This window comes from Ambystoma mexicanum, chromosome 9, assembly GCF_040938575.1.
Source record: "Ambystoma mexicanum isolate Mex_15411 chromosome 9, UKY_AmexF1_1, whole genome shotgun sequence".
In the NCBI taxonomy this organism is placed as follows: domain Eukaryota; kingdom Metazoa; phylum Chordata; class Amphibia; order Caudata; family Ambystomatidae; genus Ambystoma; species Ambystoma mexicanum.
The window spans coordinates 103,949,813-103,971,755 of NC_090931.1; the positions used below are offsets into that span (position 1 = coordinate 103,949,813).

A 21,943-nucleotide genomic window follows, 5' to 3' on the forward strand; every position below is an offset into this window, starting at 1 on the left:
ATAGATACCTTTTACCAGTGCTCCCCGGCATACTGAACGTGGGCGACGGCATCCTAGTGTATGCAGAAAGCAAAGTGAAACACATCAACCGACTGACACCAATATTAGAACGACTATATGAGGCTCGTCTCACCATTCACAAAGAAAAATGTGAATTTATGAAGGAACTGTTGACTTTCTTCGGATACGTGTTAAACAAATCGGGAGTCTCAGCAGACGACCTCAAAGTCACGGACATAAAAGGGTCCTCCCCCCGACAACACAAATAGAAGTCAGGGGGTTCTTAGGGATGGCCACCTACTACGGAATGTTCAGTAACAATCAAGCGGCCATCTCAGAACCACTAAGGGAACTGAGCAGGTCGAACACCAAGTGGGCGAGGGACAACCGCTGGCTAGAAGCTTTTCAATGCATCAAAGAGTCACAACAATGTCGTACTATGACATAAACCTATGCACCGAGCCCTGTTGGAAAGGGAGCCATCCGAATACAGAAATCTCCTACATATGAAACAAAGCCCATGGCATGCATGTCCAGAACGCTGACACTGACCGGGCAGAGATATTCCCATATCAAAAAGAAAGCAATTGCTGTCCTGTGGGGATGACAACATGTCCACCTATCTCTACGGAGAGAGGTTTACGCCCTACTCAGACCACAAGACCGTGATACCTATCATCACAGGATCAGTGCCACACCCACCAGCACACATAGAAAAATGGCTGCTACAACTGCAGCAATAGCATTTCGATCTGGCATACCAAGAAGGGACAGAGAACCCAGCAGATTTGTATTCAAGACACCGACGAGCAGAGACAAAAGAACATATCTGTCAGGTCACACGCACAATGAAGCCAAAGGCTGTTAGCATAACAGACATCACGGAAGCGAGGAGAGCAGACCCATGCTGCGACATCGCGAAAAACATCAATTTTAGCAGGAGAATGGAACTCGTTTCTTCAGCATACTCACAACCGCGCTACAGTAGACCGAGACTTCCTGTCAGGGATGTTCTCAGTCTGTCATGAGCCATTGATCACCAAGGAGGGTGATTTAGGGTAGCCAGCATTCTCATCCCACACAGCCTGCAAAGCAGGATCCTCACCCTCGTGCATAAGAAGCACCAGTGAATTGTCTTAACAAAGGCAAGGCTACACAGCCGAGTGTGGTTTCCACAGCTAGACGCAAAAGTTGAAGAAGCCATAGCGACATGTCTTCCATTCTAAGTGTGTGGAGTACCCTCCAGCCCAGAACCCATCCAGTCTGTGCCAAGAGGGCCAGCATGATGGGAATCAATATGCATCGCTTTCCGCACGGTACAGGAAGGAGCGTTCCTGCCACTGGCAATAGATGACTTCTCCCGCTTCCCAGAAGTTGAAATAGTCCCGTCCATGCTCAGAGAGGCAGTACTGTCCGACCTCGAGAAAATGTTTACCACTCATGGGCTGCCAAATGCCATAAAGAGCGACAATGGGTCACCATTCCAAACAAAGGAGTTAAAAAATGGCCCTCCTTATGGGTTTGCCGGTACCCTGCCGGTAATTCTGATGGGGTACCTGCAAACTGGTTCTACAGTCTCTGCTGCCTAGTATCCCCTTTTACCAGGACTCCACAGGATGGAATTGCCTGAATCACTGGCAGCGGTATAACTGGTATTTGCCAGTAGAACCTGATCTACCATCAGGTCGTGCCTGCCAGGAGATCTGTGGCCCCCACCGGCAAACTTGTATTTTATCAGTCTTGAAAATATGCTGCTGCCGGAATTACCAGCATTTTTTCCGGACCGGCAAAGTCATAATGAGGGCCAATATGTGGAGAACTTACACATTTGTTACCACCACATCACCCCTCAATGACCACAAGCAAGCGGAGACGTGAACATTTCATGTGGATACTTAATGAAGTCATCCGAATAGCAAAAACACAAGGCCTCTCCTGGTAGCTTGAACTATACTGATTTCCACTGAACTATCGACTCACACCCCACACGTCGACTGACAACCTGCAGCCGATCTCATGTAACAAACAATACTACACTCCTTCATACCTTACCACCAGAGCCAGAAGGTGAAAGGAGTAGGTAGACATAAGACACAAGCAAAGAGGGTCAAAGGAAATGCCCGAATGAGTGACAAAAGGAAAACCAAGGCATTGCATCACAGAGCAGGTGGCCAAGTGCTGGTCCTCAGAAACCCAACGCGGGCAAAGATGCCGACCCCATGTGATGGCTCCCCCTGGACAGTAATAAGACGACAGGGAGCCCTGGTAACAGCCCGCCAGGGGAATGAGACAATTACAAGAAATGCCTCCTGGCTCAAGAGAATCCCTAACAGGATGTGGAGTGAAAGCCAAGAAGACCTCAAAGCACAGGGCAGAGAAAAGGAGGAGGAGGTCCTGGACACAACCCAAGGACACCCACGAGAGGAAGGTGAAACACCAAATATCGAGGCCGGCGGTCGGGGGGGGGGTGAGAATCAGTGCTGAGAACCGAAGAGACGCAGACGGATCTGAACACTTCAAGGATGTCGCTAGATACTCCAGCAGATACCACCTGAGAGAGGCACCAGGGCTCCAGGAAAACTCAGAGACTATGGGCTTCATTATGAAGCTGGCGGTAGCCGTGCCCTTATTAGGGGCACGGCTGCCGCCAGTAATGATTTTTTACAGGGACCATGGAATGGGAAATTACCGGGTCATGCCGACCTTGGCGGACCCGGTAATTGCCCATTCCATGGACCCGGTAAAATTTGATCCCCATTCCCATTCGAGCCCCAACGGGCCCATTGTTAGCTCCCTGGTCCCCTCACAGGACCCGGAATAGGATGCAGAATGCCTGCAGGATGCGGGGCCATGCACAGGGTGGAGTTCTGTCCTGCCTCCCGCTGTGTGTGGGGTAACAGGATAACATGGCACAGACATGGGGAAGCACAGAGAAGGTCTGTGTCAGTGTATCATTGTCATTTTCCACCCAATTCAAAGTTGTGCCCTAAGTGGTAGCTTCTAACCACCTGCAGAATCAGGTCATTGCTTCTCCAGCATCTAAGCACCAAACCAGGGATCAAACTTATGTTTCACAACATAACTTTGAGGACACGTGTGCTGCCCCTGAGCTATCCTTTCTCCTAGGTTGTGTTGTGTTCTATATAAATAGTTATTACTATTTGTTGTAAGCAGGATGTAACACTTAGGGTACTTCTTGGCGCTCTAGTCCAGAATGGTGAGTGATGAATCAAAGGAAGTATATGTGCTTGGAGGGCCAGGACTTTAATGCTCATCAGGTGGACAGAAGGCAGAAATGTCCCCTGATATGTGTAGGGATCCAGAGTCCAGAAGCAAGACCTACAAACGCTGAGACCCATGTCAGGATCGCAAGCTTATCTTTTAGAAACACAACACTTTGTTGTGGCCTTTCTGCATGAGAGGTAGAGGGGGTCAGATCATTATAGTTCAATCCAGCCTTCAAGTGAAAAACAGGAATTAACATCAAGGGCATGATTCATGGAACTTTTAGCGCGGTGCAAATAGGCTTTGCACTGGTGAAAAGTGATGTTGCACTGCCAACAAACACCCTGATTCGCAAAGCTGTGCAACGTGTATTTTTGTAGAGCAAAGTGACTTTGCACCCTCTTTTGAACCAGTGCAAAGTCAATTTGCACTGCAAAAATACACTTTGCACTGCTCTGTGAATCAGGGTTATGGCTGGCAGTGCAAAGTCAGCGCTGCAAATTCCATCAATTGGACCCTAAATATCTAAAACCATATTGCTCAATTTTTCAACCACCATGAAAACATCAACAATAATAATAATAATAGATTACATGTAGAGCTTCTAGACAGATTAGTACGGCTTCTAAGCACAGTATTTCCGGACTTGGAATGAAGATCGGCTGGGTCCACCATTCTGGAGCTTGAATTTTCATGATACAGGCTGAACTCATGAGCGCATAACTCACTGAGCTATCTCATACGCTGCACTAGGCATGCCTTAACCCGATTTCGAACATCTGAAAAGAAATGTAACCAAAACTGTTACATTGTCATAGACTAATCCAGCACGGTGTGATAGAGTGGAACGCGACTGGTCTAAAACGTTTGCCCGGTCTCTGTTTTTCAGCGGATCATGAGTGCTTGATTGAAAACCCCACGTTTGTGGTGTATTCGTCCATCGTCTCCTTCTACGTGCCCTTCATTGTCACTCTACTGGTGTACGTTCAGATCTACATCGTCCTCAGGAAGCGGAGGAAGCGAGTGAACACCAAGCGCAATGGCCACGGCCTGCAGCACGAAGCCCCACTCAAGGTACCGTAGCCATTTCTATCTCTGCATGTCCCTCCTTGAAGCCCCACTCAAGGTACCGTAGCCATTTCTACCTCCGCATGTCCTCCCTTGAAGCCCCACTCAAGGTACCGTAGCCATTTCTATCTCTGCATGTCCCCCCTTGAAGCCCCACTCAAGGTACCGTAGCCATTTCTATCTCCGCATGTCCTCCCTTGAAGCCCCACTAAAGGTACCGTAGCCATTTCTATCTCCGCATGTCCTCCCTTGAAGCCCCACTCAAGGTCCCGTAGCCATTTCTATCTCCGCATGTCCTCCCTTGAAGCCCCACTCAAGTTACCGTAGCCATTTCTATCTCCGCATGTCCTCCCTTGAAGCCCCACTCAAGGTACCGTAGCCATTTCTATCTCCTCATGTCCTCCCTTGAAGCCCCACTCAAGGTACCGTAGTCATTTCTATCTAAGCATGTCCTCCCTTGAAGCCCCACTCAGGGTACCGTAGCCATTTCTATCTCTGCATGTCCTCCCTTGAAGCCCCACTCAAGTTCCCGTAGCCATTTCTATCTCCGCATGTCCTCCCTTGAAGCCCCACTCAAGTTACCGTAGCCATTTCTATCTCCGCATGTCCTCCCTTGAAGCCCCACTCAAGGTACCGTAGCCATTTCTATCTCCTCATGTCCTCCCTTGAAGCCCCACTCAAGGTACCGTAGCCATTTCTATCTCCGCATGTCCTCCCTTGAAGCCCCACTCAAGGTACCGTAGCCATTTCTATCTCCGCATGTCCTCTCTTGAAGCCCCACTCAGGGTACCGTAGCCATTTCTATCTAAGCATGGCCTCCCTTGAAGCCCCACTGAGGGTACCGTAGCCATTTCTATCTCCGCATGTCCTCCCTTGAAGCCCCACTCAAGGTCCCGTAGCCATTTCTATCTCTGCATGTCCTCCCTTGAAGCCCCACTCAAGGTCCCGTAGCCATTTCTATCTCTGCATGTCCTCCCTTGAAGCCCCACTCAAGGTACCATAGACATTTCTATCTCTGCATTTCCTCTCTTGAAGCCCCACTCAAGGTACCGTAGCCATTTCTATCTCCGCATGTCCTCCCTTGAAGCCACACTCAGGGTACCGTAGCCATTTCTATCTCTGCATGTCCTCCCTTGAAGCCCCCCTCAAGGTACCAAGGCCATTTCTATCTCTGCATGTCCCCCCTTGAGTGCTCAGGCCTTGAGGCTCCAAGAAACACGTCTGGCAAGCGGAGCCCCTGTACCCAAGTAGAGTGATAGACGTGCTGAGGGTGCACTACCTATCCCTCCACTTTCCAAACACCCTGCAGCCCTGGACAAGCAACTGTACCAACATCAACTAATACACAGAGCCTTCTGAAGGTGCAGTGCCTATGTACCCACTCATCAAACATCCTGCAGGGTGTGCCAAGACACTGTACTCAAATGAACCAATACACAGAGCCTTCTGAAGGTACAGTACCCGTGTACCCACTCACCAGGCATAATATCTACCCACATGAACCAATACACCATGTCCTATGGAAGGTACAGTGCCTATGTACCCACTCATCAAACATCCCACAGGGTGTTCCAAGACACTGTACTCAAATGAACCAATACACAGAGCCTTCTGAAGGTACAGTATCCATGTACCCACTCATCAAACATAGTATCTACCCACATGAACTAATACACCAAGTCCTACGGAAGGTACAGTGCCTATGTACCCACTCATCAAACATCCCGCTGGGTGTTCCAAGACACTGTACTCAAATGAACCAATACACAGAGCCTTCTGAAGCTACAGTACCCGTGTACCCACTCATCAGACATCCTGCACGGTGATCCAATAGTACGTACCCACATGTGCACCAATACACTAAGTCCTACGGAGGTATAGTACCTATGTACCCACTCATCAAACATCCCACAAGGTGTTGTAAGACACTGTACTCAAATGAACCAATATACAGAGCCTTCTGAAGGTACAGTATCTGTGTAGCCACTCATCAGACATCCTGCATGGTGATCCAATAGTACGTACCCACATGCACCAATACACCAAGCCCTACGGAAGGTACCATGCATATGTACCCACTCATCAAACATCCCACAGGGTGTTCCAAGACACTGTACTCAAGTGAACCAATACACAGAGCCTTCTGAAGGTACAGTATCTGTGTAGCCACTCATCAGACATCCTGCATGGTGATCCAATAGTACATACCCACATGCACCAATACATCAAGCCCTACGGAAGGTACCATGCATATGTACCCACTCATCAAACATCCCACAGGGTGTTCCAAGACACTGTACTCAAATGAACCAATACACAGAACCCTCTGAAGGTACAGTACCCGTTTACCCACTCATCAGACATCCTGCAGGGTAGTCCAATAGTATCTACCCACATGAACCAATACACCAAGTCCTACAGAAGGTACAGTGCCTCTTACCCACTCATCAAACATCCCACAGGGTGTTCCAAGACACTGTACTGAAATGACCCAATACACAGAGTCTTCTGAATGTACAGTACCCGTGTACCCACTCATCAGACATCCTGTAGATGATCCAATAGTATCTACCCACATGAATCAAATCACAGAGCCTTCTGAAGGTATAGTACCCATGTACCCACTGATCAAAGATCCCACAGGGTGTTCCAAGACACTGTACTCAAATGAACCAATACACAGAGCCTTCTGAAGCTGCAGTACCCGTGTACCCACTCATCAAACATCCCACAGGGTGTCCCAAGACACTGTACTCAAATGAACCAATACACAGAGCCTTCTGAAACTGCAGTACCCGTGTACCCACTCATCAAACATCCCACAGGGTGTTCCAAGACACTGTACTCAAATGAACGAATACACAGAGCCTTCTGAAGGTACAGTACCCGTGTACCCACTCATCAAACATCCCACAGGGTGATCGTATAGTATCTACCCACATGAACCAATACACCAGGTCCTGTGGAAGGTACAGTGCCTATTACCCACTCATCAAACATCCCACATGGTGTTCCAAGACACTGTACTCAAATGAACCAACACACGGAGCCTTCTGAAGCTACAGTACCCGTGTACCCACTCATGAGACATCCTGTATGGTGATCCAATAGTATCTACCCACATGAACCAATACACAGAGCCTTCTGAAGGTACAGTACCCATGTACCCACTGATCAAACATCCCACAGGGTGATCGTATAGTATCTACCCACATGAACCAATACACCAAGTCCTGTGGAAGGTACAGTGCCTATTACCCATTCATCAAACATCCCACATGGTGTTCCAAGACACTGTACTCAAATGAACCAATACACAGAGCCTTCTGAAGGTACAGTACCCCTGTACCCACTCATGAGACATCCTGTATGGTGATCCAATAGTATCTACCCACATGAATCAATACACAGAGCCTCCTGAAGGTACAGTACCCGTGTACCCACTCATCGGACATCCCACAGGGTGTCCCAAGACAATGTACTCAAATGAACCAATACACAGAGCCTTCTGAAGATACAGTACCCCTGTACCCACTCATCAAACATCCCACAGGGTGATCGTATAGTATCTACCCACATGAACCAATACACCAGGTCCTGTGGAAGGTACAGTGCCTATTACCCACTCATCAAACATCCCACATGGTGTTCCAAGACACTGTACTCAAATGAACCAACACACGGAGCCTTCTGAAGCTACAGTACCCGTGTACCCACTCATGAGACATCCTGTATGGTGATCCAATAGTATCTACCCACATGAACCAATACACAGAGCCTTCTGAAGGTACAGTACCCATGTACCCACTGATCAAACATCCCACAGGGTGATCGTATAGTATCTACCCACATGAACCAATACACCAAGTCCTGTGGAAGGTACAGTGCCTATTACCCATTCATCAAACATCCCACATGGTGTTCCAAGACACTGTACTCAAATGAACCAATACACAGAGCCTTCTGAAGGTACAGTACCCCTGTACCCACTCATGAGACATCCTGTATGGTGATCCAATAGTATCTACCCACATGAATCAATACACAGAGCCTCCTGAAGGTACAGTACCCGTGTACCCACTCATCGGACATCCCACAGGGTGTCCCAAGACAATGTACTCAAATGAACCAATACACAGAGCCTTCTGAAGATACAGTACCCCTGTACCCACTCATCAAACATCCCACAGGGTGTTCCAAGACACTGTACTGAAATGACCCAATACACAGAGTCTTCTGAATGTACAGTACCCGTGTACCCACTCATCAGACATCCTGTAGATGATCCAATAGTATCTACCCACATGAATCAAATCACAGAGCCTTCTGAAGGTATAGTACCCATGTACCCACTGATCAAAGATCCCACAGGGTGTTCCAAGACACTGTACTCAAATGAACCAATACACAGAGCCTTCTGAAGCTGCAGTACCCGTGTACCCACTCATCAAACATCCCACAGGGTGTCCCAAGACACTGTACTCAAATGAACCAATACACAGAGCCTTCTGAAACTGCAGTACCCGTGTACCCACTCATCAAACATCCCACAGGGTGTTCCAAGACACTGTACTCAAATGAACGAATACACAGAGCCTTCTGAAGGTACAGTACCCGTGTACCCACTCATCAAACATCCCACAGGGTGATCGTATAGTATCTACCCACATGAACCAATACACCAGGTCCTGTGGAAGGTACAGTGCCTATTACCCACTCATCAAACATCCCACATGGTGTTCCAAGACACTGTACTCAAATGAACCAACACACGGAGCCTTCTGAAGCTACAGTACCCGTGTACCCACTCATGAGACATCCTGTATGGTGATCCAATAGTATCTACCCACATGAACCAATACACAGAGCCTTCTGAAGGTACAGTACCCATGTACCCACTGATCAAACATCCCACAGGGTGATCGTATAGTATCTACCCACATGAACCAATACACCAAGTCCTGTGGAAGGTACAGTGCCTATTACCCATTCATCAAACATCCCACATGGTGTTCCAAGACACTGTACTCAAATGAACCAATACACAGAGCCTTCTGAAGGTACAGTACCCCTGTACCCACTCATGAGACATCCTGTATGGTGATCCAATAGTATCTACCCACATGAATCAATACACAGAGCCTCCTGAAGGTACAGTACCCGTGTACCCACTCATCGGACATCCCACAGGGTGTCCCAAGACAATGTACTCAAATGAACCAATACACAGAGCCTTCTGAAGATACAGTACCCCTGTACCCACTCATCAAACATCCCACAGGGTGATCGTATAGTATCTACCCACATGAACCAAAACACCAAGTCCTGTGGAAGGTACAGTGCCTATTACCCACTCATCAAACATCCCATATGGTGTTCCAAGACACTGTACTCAAATGAACCAACACACAGAGCCTTCTGAAGGTACAGTACCCGTGTACCCACTCATCAGACATCCTGTAAGTGATCGAATAGTATCTACCCACATGAACCAATACACAGAGCCTCCTGAAGGTACAGTACCCGTGTACCCACTCATCAGACATCCCACAGGGTGTCCCAAGATAATGTACTCACATGAACCAATACACAGAGCCTTCTGAAGGTACAGTACCCGTGTACCCACTCATCAGACATCCCACAGGGTGTCCCAAGACACTGTACTCAAATGTATCTATAAACAGAGCCCTTTAGGAGGTGCAGTGCCTGTGTCTCCAGTCTGTACGCATCCTGCAAGGAAATCCAAGCCACATAACAAAGTTAAACCATCGACAAAGTTTTTTTGAAGGTCTATCCTATTCTATGGAGTTTTTCTATTGCACCAACACGCCCAAAGGCCTCAGGGCGCTCCTATGTCCTGCGGGGTGATCTAAGTCACTGGGCCTCATTACGACCCAGGCGGTAAGTTACCGCCTGGGTGGTACCTTTACCACCATGGCGTAAACTATGTTTACGCCATGGTGGTTGGCGGACTTACCGCCCCATTCCGAGGTTGGCGGGCGGTAAGTCCCCAATCCTCATTTACCCTTCCCCATTCCCATTTTTGCCCCATAGGGCATAATGGGAGTGGGGAAGGCGTTAATTACGCCACCGTAAATTACGGTGGCGTAATTAACAACAAGGTCCCTTAGCGCCATGGCTTTTTAACACCTGCTAAAAGCAGGTGTTAAATCCTCCATGGCGCTAAGGGACCTCGGAATCAGGTGGTAAGGGTCGGCGCTGTTTACACCGCCGTAAACCCCTTACCGCCTGGGTCCTAATGAGGCCCACTGTACCAAAATAAACCAATAGAAAAAGACCTGCTAACAGTACAGTACCCATGTCGCCCCTCTTCAAGCATCCCCAAGGCAATCTAAGCTCCTGAAGCCATATACAAACCCTTGATGAAGTTGCCATGCCTACATATCGCCTCTTCAATATCCCACAGCGCTAGCAAGCCCACTGTACACAAATGAACCAAGTTACAAAGACCGGTAGAAGTTACAGTAGCTATAGTGTTACTCTCTGAGCATCCTCGTAGGCCATTCACGGCACTAAGCTCTTGTTGAGTGATCTTCAAGGACCCCTGAATACAAGTAGCCCAGGTCTCCCTGGAGTAGGCCACTCTCGCCTGATAAGGGCCTTCAGCCTTCAAAAATCCCCACAAGCTAAACAAAGCCACGACACCAACTGGTGCGACATACAAAACCCCACTAACAGAAGAGTGCCTTATGTCTGTCGAAAACATGTCCTTCCTTGTGTGTTTGAGCTTTGAGCTGCTAGCTGCCCCCTAGGGCAAATCATGCCACTGTACCCAAGTGGAGCTGTATGTATGTCCACAATGACGGAACATCACCCACAACTCTGTGCCGCAAGTGACCTCTTGTGTGTTTCTGTGTCTTCACCGTTCTCCCAGTTTGATCCAGACCACTATTTCCACAAATAGCACAGCATATGCCATGCCTACTTTGTAGATCCACTTCTTCTCAGCTGTTTCTCGGATTTCAGAACGCCAATGAGATTTTATTAACCTCGATTGAATGACTTCAAGGAGACAAGGAGGCAGTTGCTTGGTTGTTTGGATTGGCAAAGGATTTCTGCTTTTTATAGTGGAGCATATATCCTTCAGAGGAGAGGTTGAGGGCAAGTGAGGGAGGTGGATCTCTCCTATGGTTACTTAGATGCTGCGGGCTAATCGAGAGATTGCAGGCTTCGAGTCAGACCTGTAAGAAATCTGATTTTGTGGGGTCTCAACTTATGGTGAAGAGTGTTACGTGGCCCTGATCCTGGAACCTGGCTTGGCAGACTGGTGGGGGCAGAGTGAACATTGAGTGAGGTTTCAACTTCTGGTCAAGAGATTTCCCTGACGCCGGGCTGGGAACTCGTCCCAGCAGACCAATCGTGAATCAGTGAGAATTGATTGAGGTCCCAACTTCTGGTCAAGCATGTGCCTTGGCCCCTGGCTAGAAACCTGGCCTGGCAGACTGAAAGGGGTGAAGTGAAAGGATGTTTTGTGGTCTCAACATCTGGGCAAGAGTGTTCCATGGCCCGAGTCCTTGGGCTTGGCCAGCAAATTTGGATGGCCGTGGTGAGAGAACAGTTTGTCACCGGAAGCATCTATCAGATCTCTATCAGATTATTTGAAACTAGTGGGTTGTTCTTTGACATCCAGGAAGGCAGCGATAGAGACCTAGTCCTTTTGAAGTCTCAGAACTCAGTCCCAACTGATTAAACCTGATAGTGAATTGTTACCAGACATTTGCCCTATCAAATATTGATATGAAAATGATATTAAAAAAACGTACAATGCATAGTACAACACACTCATCGGTTGTATACACATCCGTTTATCTAACACAACATATGCCAAGTGTGTGTTGCTGGTTTTTTAAGGAGATGTCTTCTTCTATGCCACTCTGCCACAATCACGTGCAAATGTCAAGCTTTTGGTTAGCTCAAGATGTTGTCACAAGTGAGAGTCTGGTCTTTCTTTCTATACTTAGACCACCTGAGCTTGATTGTAGAAAGACCAGCAGGGCTGTGGAAAATATGGGGAACTAAGCAATGATAGAGAAAGGGTGATGTAGTACCACCTTCTCAACCAGACAAGAATCCTACGAGCTGGCACTTTGAGGAATGGGAAATTCCCTGGGAACATATAACATGATAGGTTATTTATAAAGCGCTTAATATCCAGAGGTTTCAAAGCGCGGAGCCAGGGATCGAACCAGTGGTGCTTTGTGCCGTTTTGCTTCCAAGGTGAGCACGTTGCCCTGGACCTATCCTCCTGAGACAGCGAGTGTGGTTTTGTGGTAGGAGTGGTGGACAACCTGATTTTGCAAAACATGAACTGGAATGCGGGTTTAGGTTTCATTTCGTATTGTAATCTGATTGGCTAAATCGTTGACATACATTTCCAGTGTTCAACCCGCCCTTTCCCAGAATGGCACTGATATCAGATTTCATACACAGTCAAATTAAAATGAAGCACATGTCGCTGTGTTGTTAGGTGTTCCCATTAAAACAGAGGACCTTTTGCAAGCAATCAAGAATGTATCACCACACATATTTGTTTCCTTGCATCAAGAGTTATCGCCACAAAATCCAGACCGTGTTTTCTGTCGGACAGAATCCTCTCTGCTGTTCTCCAAAAAACGTAATACAAAAATTTCAGTCATTTTGATAAATAGATTCATAAACAGATTTCGACATAAACAAGCTTTTGTCGAACAGGTGTTAAAGAACCCCCGCAGGAAATAAAATGTGAGCTCGCAATTTGCTTACTCAAATTGCCTGGGCAGGTATTTGCGTATTTGCGTACTTTTTAATAAAACATGCAGGAGAATGAAACAGCATGCATCCTGGGAAATTGGCACCTGTGTGTTTCCCTCTGGCTGCCCTCCACAAATGCTGATATGCAGCACGTGACTCCTAAATGCGATAGACGAGCTATCCACGCAGCAGCAGCAGCACTGGCTGCCAATGATTGCAAGGCTCTCCGCACAGCAGCAGCAGCACTGGCTGCCAATAATTGCAAGGCTCACCACAGAGCAGCAGCATCAGCAGCACTGGCTGCCATTGATTGCAAGGCTCTCCGCACAGCAGCAGCAGCAGAAGCTCCGGCTGCCAATGGTTGCAAGGCTCTCCTCACAGCAGCAGCACTGGCTGCCAATGATTGCAAGGCTCTCAGTACAGCAGCATCAGCACAGGCTGCCAATCTTTGCAAGGCTCTCCGCAGAGCAGCAGCATTGGCTGGCAGTGGTTGCAAGGCTCTCTGCACAGCAGCAGCCACAATGGCTGGCAATGATTGCAAGGCTCTCCACACAGCAGCAGCAGCAGCACTGGCTGCCAATGATTGCAAGGCTCTCTGCACAGCAGCAGCAGCAGCACAGGCTGCCAATGATTGCAAGGCTCTCCGCACAGCAGCAGCAGCACAAGATACCAATGATTGCAAGGCTCTCCGCAGAGCAGCAGCACTGGCTGCCAAGGATTGCAAGGCTCTCAGCACAGCAGCAGCACTGGCTGCCAAGGATTGCAAGGCTCTCGGCACAGCAGCAGCACTGACTGCCAATGATTGCAAGGCTCTCCACGCAGCAGCTGCAGCACTGGCTGCCAATGATTGCAAGGCTCTCCGCAAAGCAGCAGCACTGGCTGCCAATGATTGCAAGGCTCTCAGTACAGCAGCATCAGCACAGGCTGCCAATCTTTGCAAGGCTCTCTGCAGAGCAGCAGCATTGGCTGGCAATGATTGCAAGGCTCTCCGCACAGCAGCAGCCACAATGGCTGGCAATGATTGCAAGGCTCTCCACACAGCAGCAGCAGCAGCACTGGCTGCCAATGATTGCAAGGCTCTCCGCACAGCAGCAGCAGCAGCACAGGCTGCCAATGATTGCAAGGCTCTCTGCACAGCAGCAGCAGCACAAGATACCAATGATTGCAAGGCTCTCCGCACAGCAGCACCACTGGCTGCCAAGGATTGCAAGGCTCTCAGCACAGCAGCAGCACTGGCTACCAAGGATTGCAAGGCTCTCGGCACAGCAGCAGCACTGACTGCCAATGATTGCAAGGCTCTCCACGCAGCAGCAGCAGCACTGGCTGCCAATGATTGCAAGGCTCTCCGCAAAGCAGCAGCACTGGCTGCCAATGATTGCAAGGCTCTCAGTACAGCAGCATCAGCGCAGGCTGCCAATCTTTGCAAGGCTCTCTGCAGAGCAGCAGCATTGGCTGGCAATGTTTGCAAGGCTCTCAGTACAGCAGCAGCCACAATGGCTGGCAATGATTGCAAGGCTCTCCACACAGCAGCAGCAGCAGCACTGGCTGGCAATGATTGCAAGGCTCTCCACGCAGCAGCAGCAGCACTGGCTGCCAATGATTGCAAGGCTCTCCGCAAAGCAGCAGCACTGGCTGCCAATGATTGCAAGGCTCTCAGTACAGCAGCATCAGCACAGGCTGCCAATCTTTGCAAGGCTCTCTGCAGAGCAGCAGCATTGGCTGGCAATGATTGCAAGGCTCTCCGCACAGCAGCAGCAGCAGCAGTACAAGCTACCAATGCACTGGCTGGCAATGATTGCAAGGCTCTCCACACAGCAGCAGCAGCAGCACTGGCTGCCAATGATTGCAAGGCTCTTAGCACAGCAGCAGCAGCCGCGCTAGCTCCCACTGATTGCCAAACACATCTGCATTAAGAATCATCCCGGATTTAGAGTGTGATTGTGAATCACACCCCCGTGAACCCATAGGCCCTCTCCCTGCTTCTCCAACTTTGAGTGCATCTCTCTGACTACTTAAGCACCAGTACATCTGCCTGTGCGTGGTGCTGCCGGGAGGCAAAGGCCCCTGATTCTCTCATGCTCCCACACTGGCTATCACTGCCCTCTTTGTCATTTCATCGTTGTTACTGGGAACACGTTTGCTTGCTTCTATTCTTCTTACTCCTTACTAAGCGGCTCCCAACCCAGGTGGAGGCAATAAAGTGCACTTATATCTTGCACACCCTCTCTCGGTCCATATCCCCAGCTTTATTGGCTAATGATAATGTTAACATGGTGTTCCTTCTTGCATGTAATGCTCCAGCAACCATATTATCCTCAAGGTAGTATACACAATCTATACCCCCATCTGAAATACTGCCATTGTTGACATTGAGCCTTCAGGCCTTACTGATTCACTTTGCTGCCTCTGAATTAATGGCCAACATGTTTTCAGGTGGAATATTCTCTTTGTTATCACCCACTGGGCCTCTGGGGGTATTCAGTAATTAAGTTGAAAGAAAACACAAATTGACATAGATTTTGAACTGTTTATAAAATTCCTTCAATTGCACAGACGCAATGTATGCAATTGTGTATTATTACACAGCCTCAAAGTAATTGTTCCCAATGAAAATGCTCAGTCAAGGACATTATTTCCTTGTATATTGGCCATTGCTCCGGCCCTATAGAGCTTGCAATCCCAGCAACTGCTAGAGAGCCCTAGACATAGAGGAAGTAGGAGGCAGAGTATAATTTGTCAATGGAAGTATGAACCGTAGGTTGCAACATTCTTTTGCTTTGTTAATTCTCTCTCTCTCTCCAGATACACATAGAAAGAATGAAGTAGAGTGGATCACATGCGTGACGAGCCTTCATGTGACTGACCTACTCCTATTAGCCTTTCGTAGATCCAATCATGCCTCGGCTCTCATGATTTCTCATGGGTCCGCGTGCCAGCTCCCACGCCAATAGTTTCTCATTCTAGAAGTAGGGCCGTATTCGAATGATTGCCTTATGACAAAAGAAGTCAATGCAAACCCAACTTGTTCATCTAGTAGTGGTCCGTGCGGAGCAGAGAAAGCTCAGACATCTTAGGTGTAGGTACAATTAATTGTTCAATTAATGGCCTACAGCAGGACGACATGGTGGGCTTCAGTAATATGAATGTCGGTAATTTATACAGCAACGCATACCAGAAATGTCAGGTTCATAGCTCTTGGTAACAGGTGTTATGACTTGCCATTATTACATTAAGGAGCGGGGTAGCAGCCAATGAGGTTCCTCAGAACGGGGGGTGGGGCGGGCTAAAATCTCTGATCTCAGCCTGTGCTCCACAGAACCACAGGCTGTCATCTTTCTCAACCCCTTTACTTTTTTGTTTACCTAATCCCAACCTCCCTCCAATTACCTTTTTGCTTCAGTGGCAGATGCTGCCCCAGCGTCCTCAGCGCCCTGGCTGGCCAGCATGGAAAGGGAAGAGGGCTTCATACGGAGCCCTGCCTTCCCATACCACGATAGGCTTCTTGGCAAAGTATTTTCATTCATTAAACTGGACGGGCGCGGTGGGTGTCCTGTTAAACACAGCGTGATATCCCCGTGATACTGTTATGGTAGGCTCTTGGTGCTAATGGCATTACCACCCCGTTCCAAGGGCTGAAAGGTGGCCGTATCATTACCCCCACAATGTTAATGCCACGTTGTTACCCACATTTGTGATATTCTATTTAGGACTTTGGAAGGATGATGGCATGAGTCATCTCAAAAGAGAATCGAACCCTCGCACAAGTGGGAGTGATTGTTCATCTGAGGCACTTGTGCTCTGTGTATCTGTCTGTGAGCCACTCCCCCTACTATGACAGGGTCAATGAGAATGTTTTGGAAAAAGTAAGATTGTTTGATTATTTTGGAGTATGTGGTTTACTACAGAAACTCTAACCCTGAAATCCCAAACTGATAAAAGCAATTATATAAATAAGTAGAACTGAGTAGGCATATTACGAATTAACAAGACATTTGGTGGGAAAGTAATTGAGGGGTGACCTGCCAAGGCCATCTCTGCTAGAGTTTAGAGTTCTGTGATTTGGGGAAATGTCAACAAGATTTCCCTGGAAGCTGCTGAAATAGTATTTTACAGGTTTCCGAGGACATTCCCCCCAAATGTTGCTACTTCACTCTCAGAATTGAGTTGGGCCAGCAAGATATTGGTCAGAATTTTAAATTATACTGACTCCTCCCATGGCCAAGGTTATGGGGGTTAAAACCAAATATATTCCCGGGTTAAAACAACATTTCCACTAGACTGATCCGCCTCCCGGTTTCGATAATTCACCAATGCTGAATTGCATTGAAATAACCTTGTTCAACAAATGGCACTAGGCCTGGGTGGCACAGCAGCACGAGCTGCTAAAGTGGGGTGACTGTCCAGTTCTTGGAAAGATAACCCTGTGGGGCACCTCAAATTAGGAGCCAAGTTTGCCTCTAGCCATTGTGACCGCTAAGTGGTCAAACCCTACAAATACGCTCAGCCTCTTTTCATTTATATGCAGAATTTTTTTTATTTGGAATTTTTGAAATTACTTGCATTTTATAATGCACCAATTTACAGCAATGTCATTTCAAAGCATCGTCTCTTGTTTTGCCCAATGTATGCGTATTTGCATTCAGGTTGGCTAACGCCAGCTCTGGTGAGCTCGGGCAATAGGTCTGTGAAAGCTTTACAAATATGCAAAACAGACCCCAACAGATCAATCCATTTAGTTTTTGCCCACTTTTTACTTGGAGAATGGTCTAGGTAGACTGTGTAACTTTGATTTACCCCCTAATTAGCCCTGCTGAGGGCTATGCTCATCACAAAAGAAGCTACCACGGGCATCATTAAGAGTTTGGTGATAATAGCTCTTTTACCGTTAACTCGTTTACCGTTTGCACATGCTGCAAATGCCTGGTACATGGTAAGATCCACATGATTCTCAGTAATGATGACTTTTATGTTATTCCCCATTTTGAAGTCCCATAGCACTCCATGTTATTCCCAGTCCAAGAGCCCCATGGCACCCCGTGTTATTCCCCACTTTAGAGCCCCCATAGCAATCCATGTTATTCCCCATGTTGGAACCCTGCCTGCCCTCATATGGACTGGTGTTATTCCCCATTTTGGGGCCCACAACACTCCATGCTATTCCCAATTTTGGGGTCCCATGGCACTCTGTGTAATTCCCCATTTCGGAGTCCCATAGCAGTCGCTGTGTTCCCATATTTACTGTGTGTGTACTTACCTCCACACAAAAACAGGCAGATGCATGAATTTCGATAACGAGACTAAAAACTTGTCAGAGTGGTAAAACGTCTGATATTTAAAAATAGCGATGTTTTACCACTTCCGGCGAACTCTTAATTATTCCCTGTTAAAAATCATGATTTATTTAGACTTGCTGCAAGGGATTCTTTTTCAATTGCCCTCAGGGTGTTGCATTCATTTGAGCCCCACTGCACTTTAATGTAGAGTGTGGTAGCCTGGAATGAACTTTCAGAGATGTGTTCACAACCTCAGGGTTTAAATAAGTGCTACTTTTGAGGTTGTTCTCTGTGAAATATGTATGTATTCAGCGTGTGTTTCATCATAGAGGGCCTCATTAAGAGTCTGGCAGAATCATAACACTTTATCAGCGCCTGACTTCCTGCTGCCATAGGGTGCCATAGGGACATTACATGTCCAGGCAGATCAGGAAGTCAGGCGTCGGAAAATGTTGTTCCCCATTCCCATAAAGCCCCATAGGACTCCATGGGGGTGGGGAGATGGAAGCACTGGCACTGTTGCTAACAGTGTCAGTGCTTCAGTTACAAGTCTGCCTCCCAGGACCGTTGCGCCCGGCAGGTCAGACCTGCCAGGCGCAACAGCCCCTGCAGGCAGACTTGTAGAGTGGCAGTCTGGAAAGGGTGCCAGTACGTTGCTACCGGCACCCTTATTTCCGGACCGCCACACTTGTAATGAGGCCCTCAGAGTGTTTTATTCTATGTTGCTCCTGCTGCCTTTATTGTTACAATTTTAGATTTCTTGAATTTTGCCTATATTGTGTTTATTTACTGCAAGTTGTGGATTGTATCTGAATACACTTGATGGGGAATATGGTGATTAGTGCCGGGAAAACTAGTTCCAGATAACATGAGCACTCGGATATCAGGTGGTTCGAGGTCACATGACATTTTGAATTGTGGGTCATCAATGAAGGCCCTGACAGGGTCGGCAGGCTTTTGCCTTCTGCCAGAGGGTTCTATGCCATGTCCCACCCCCACCTGAGGTCTTGCAAGTCCCGACAGCTTCCAGGAAAAGCAATCTGTACTAAATTTCCAATTACGTTTAAAGGAACTTCCCTAATACCTGTACACTGGCACCGCTGGGGAATGTAAAAGTTGTCTCCCCTTAGTGTTATGACAGTTCGCTCAGGCTCACAAGAATGTTGGTGATGTTATTTTTCTTATAAATATCATTGCTGTTCCCCAGCTTGCACAACATTTGCAAAGATTTAAGGGTTAACCCTGCATATTTGTCCCCGAAAGGAATCCTGTTAAGTACATTCATATTTCATTAAAGTTCCATGACTTGCTGTTGTGATGTTATTTAAGCAGTAAGCCGAGACCCGGGGGTAGGGGGCATTACCGCATCTGGTAATGCCCTGGGGCCCATAGTTTGCTTGGGCCTTAATGTGGGCATTACCGGATGCAGTAAGCCCCCCCCCACCCCCCCTGTGAGGGGCTTATTACTATTAGCACCCTGGCCCGTTGGACCGGGGTACTAAAAGCTTCTATCTTCATTTGCCAGAAGTTCCCACGTTTCTCAACTGAAAAAATATAAAAAATAATATGGGCGCCATGGAAGGGAAAACAAAGTCTGTTCTCCCTTTGCATGGCATCCATTGAAAAGAGTACAAAGAAAAAGTAAACAAATGAGATGTGGCCACCATGGAAAGGGAGAAGGGACAAAATGTAGTCCCTTCTCCCTTTCCATGGCGGCCATAAAAAAATAGCAAAAAGTAAACAAAGAAAATGGCCACCATGGAAAGGAGAGAAGGGACTACACGTCCCTTCTCCCTTTCCCTGGCGGTGTGTCACAGATCAGGAGCAGATGTGCCAGGGACAGAAGTGTCCATGGCGCAGCCACTCCTGAAAAAGGAGAAGGTAAGTGGGGTGGGAAGGGGAGGCAAATCTGAGGAAAAGAATGGGGAGGCAGAGGGAGGGCCGTGGAGGGGTAGGGACAGGGCACTTACCTCAATACCCACTGGGAAGATGGCAGGCTCTTGCCATGAGGAGGCTCAGGATGGCGGGATTACCATCTGGTAATGCCCTGTTCGCAGCCTCCTCATGGGTAACAAGGCCACCACAGCCCCTCGCTGGGAATTCACTTTATAAAGTGCTCATGGCCCATTAAATCCCCCATAATGAAGCACCACGTGGTGGCAATAGAGGTGACATTACTGTGGGTGTGCATTCAGGCTTTCTTTGAAAGTGAGGATGTGCTGGGGGGCAGGGTATGATACATATGAAAGGTTACTATTCTTTTCTCTCCAATCAAGAAGTCTTTTTTAATGAATTGCTGAAATTCAATCATCAGATTCTGATTCATTGACATTTAATGACAATTCTATGGGCCTCATTACATGGAAGGTGGTAACCATGGCGCTATTAGCGCCATGGTTGCCGCCGGTATTTTACTGAGTCCGCCATGGTGAATGGCGGAATTACCGCCTCATTCCAAGGTTTGTGGGGGCGGTAATTCCCCATTCACCATGGCACTTCCCCATTCCAACTTTTGCACCCATAGGGCTCAATGGAAATGGGGAAGGCGGTAATTACGGTACCGCAAATTGCAGTACCGTAATTACTTCAGAGTCCCTTTGCGGGTCCTGTACTTAACGGCTGGTAAAAACAGCTGTTAAGGTAGGGACCCATAAAGGGACCTCGTAGTAAGGCGGTAAGGGATTACCAGTACCGGTACCCTTACCGGTACCGGTAATCCCTTACCACCATCTGTGTAATGAGGCCCCATGTCTCTTTGGCTAGTGCAGGTGTAGTGCATTCTGTTGCACTGATGGCTTGGCCTGCCTCACTTTCCTCCGCATTGAAGCACAGTGACAGCCCTGAAGAATTGTTGGGAGGTGACAGATATCTCTAACTGGGATATCTCTCTGAGGCACAATAGCCCTTTTGCCCAAAGGAGGTTTGCAAGCCCAATCTCCAAACAATTGTGTGGGATTCTAATTTTCGAATGAATGTTTATGCTTTGTCACAGTAATAACAGAATGCAGTTCTCAGCCAATCTCACCAACAATATGTCCCGGGATGCTGTTCTTTTCATATTGATACCAATTCATAAGCATTTAATTTCTTGTGAGAGTGCTGTAGCAAGAACCCCAGGAGTCTAGTCGAATTTAAACCATGAGAACATGGCCCCTGCCGCACACATCTGAGTGCAACCTGCAGATCAGTAATGTGAGTCCCATTGAGGATGGTGCACGTTTAGCAACACCAGCAAAGCACAGGACAGGCTCAGTAACAGCCTAATAATGATGAGATTAGTATTATTGGTATTATTATTATTAAGTAGTAGTAGTAACCTAATAATAACTAATAATAACTGTAATTGGCCCTCAGTACGAGTTTTGAGGTAGCACCGGCGGGTTGCAGCCGAACTTGTAACACCGTTCTGCCGCTGGATATCCTAGTGCCACCGGAACATTACTAGTCCCGGCGACCCAGGATGCCAGGAGGCATATAGTGTAAGTCCCCATTCCCTTGTAGTCCCATATGACTCCACAGGAATGAATGGGGACACGGAAGCACCAGCACTGTTGCTAATGGTGCCGCTGCTTGCGTGAAAACCATGCCTGGAGGGGCCGGTGCCCTAGGCAGGCCCTGCACGTATA

At 47.9% G+C, this 21,943-nt stretch overlaps 1 protein-coding gene across 1 annotated transcript in view; it reads left to right on the plus strand.

Moving 5' to 3' along the window:
• The window catches only part of DRD2 (dopamine receptor D2), a 947,704-nt gene that overhangs the window by 901,493 nt on the left and 24,268 nt on the right, over positions 1–21,943 (plus strand). The window contains exon 6 of the mRNA XM_069614238.1: positions 4,115–4,299. Coding sequence (XP_069470339.1) covers positions 4,115–4,299 — 185 coding nt within the window. The remainder of the gene's footprint in view (positions 1–4,114; positions 4,300–21,943) is intronic.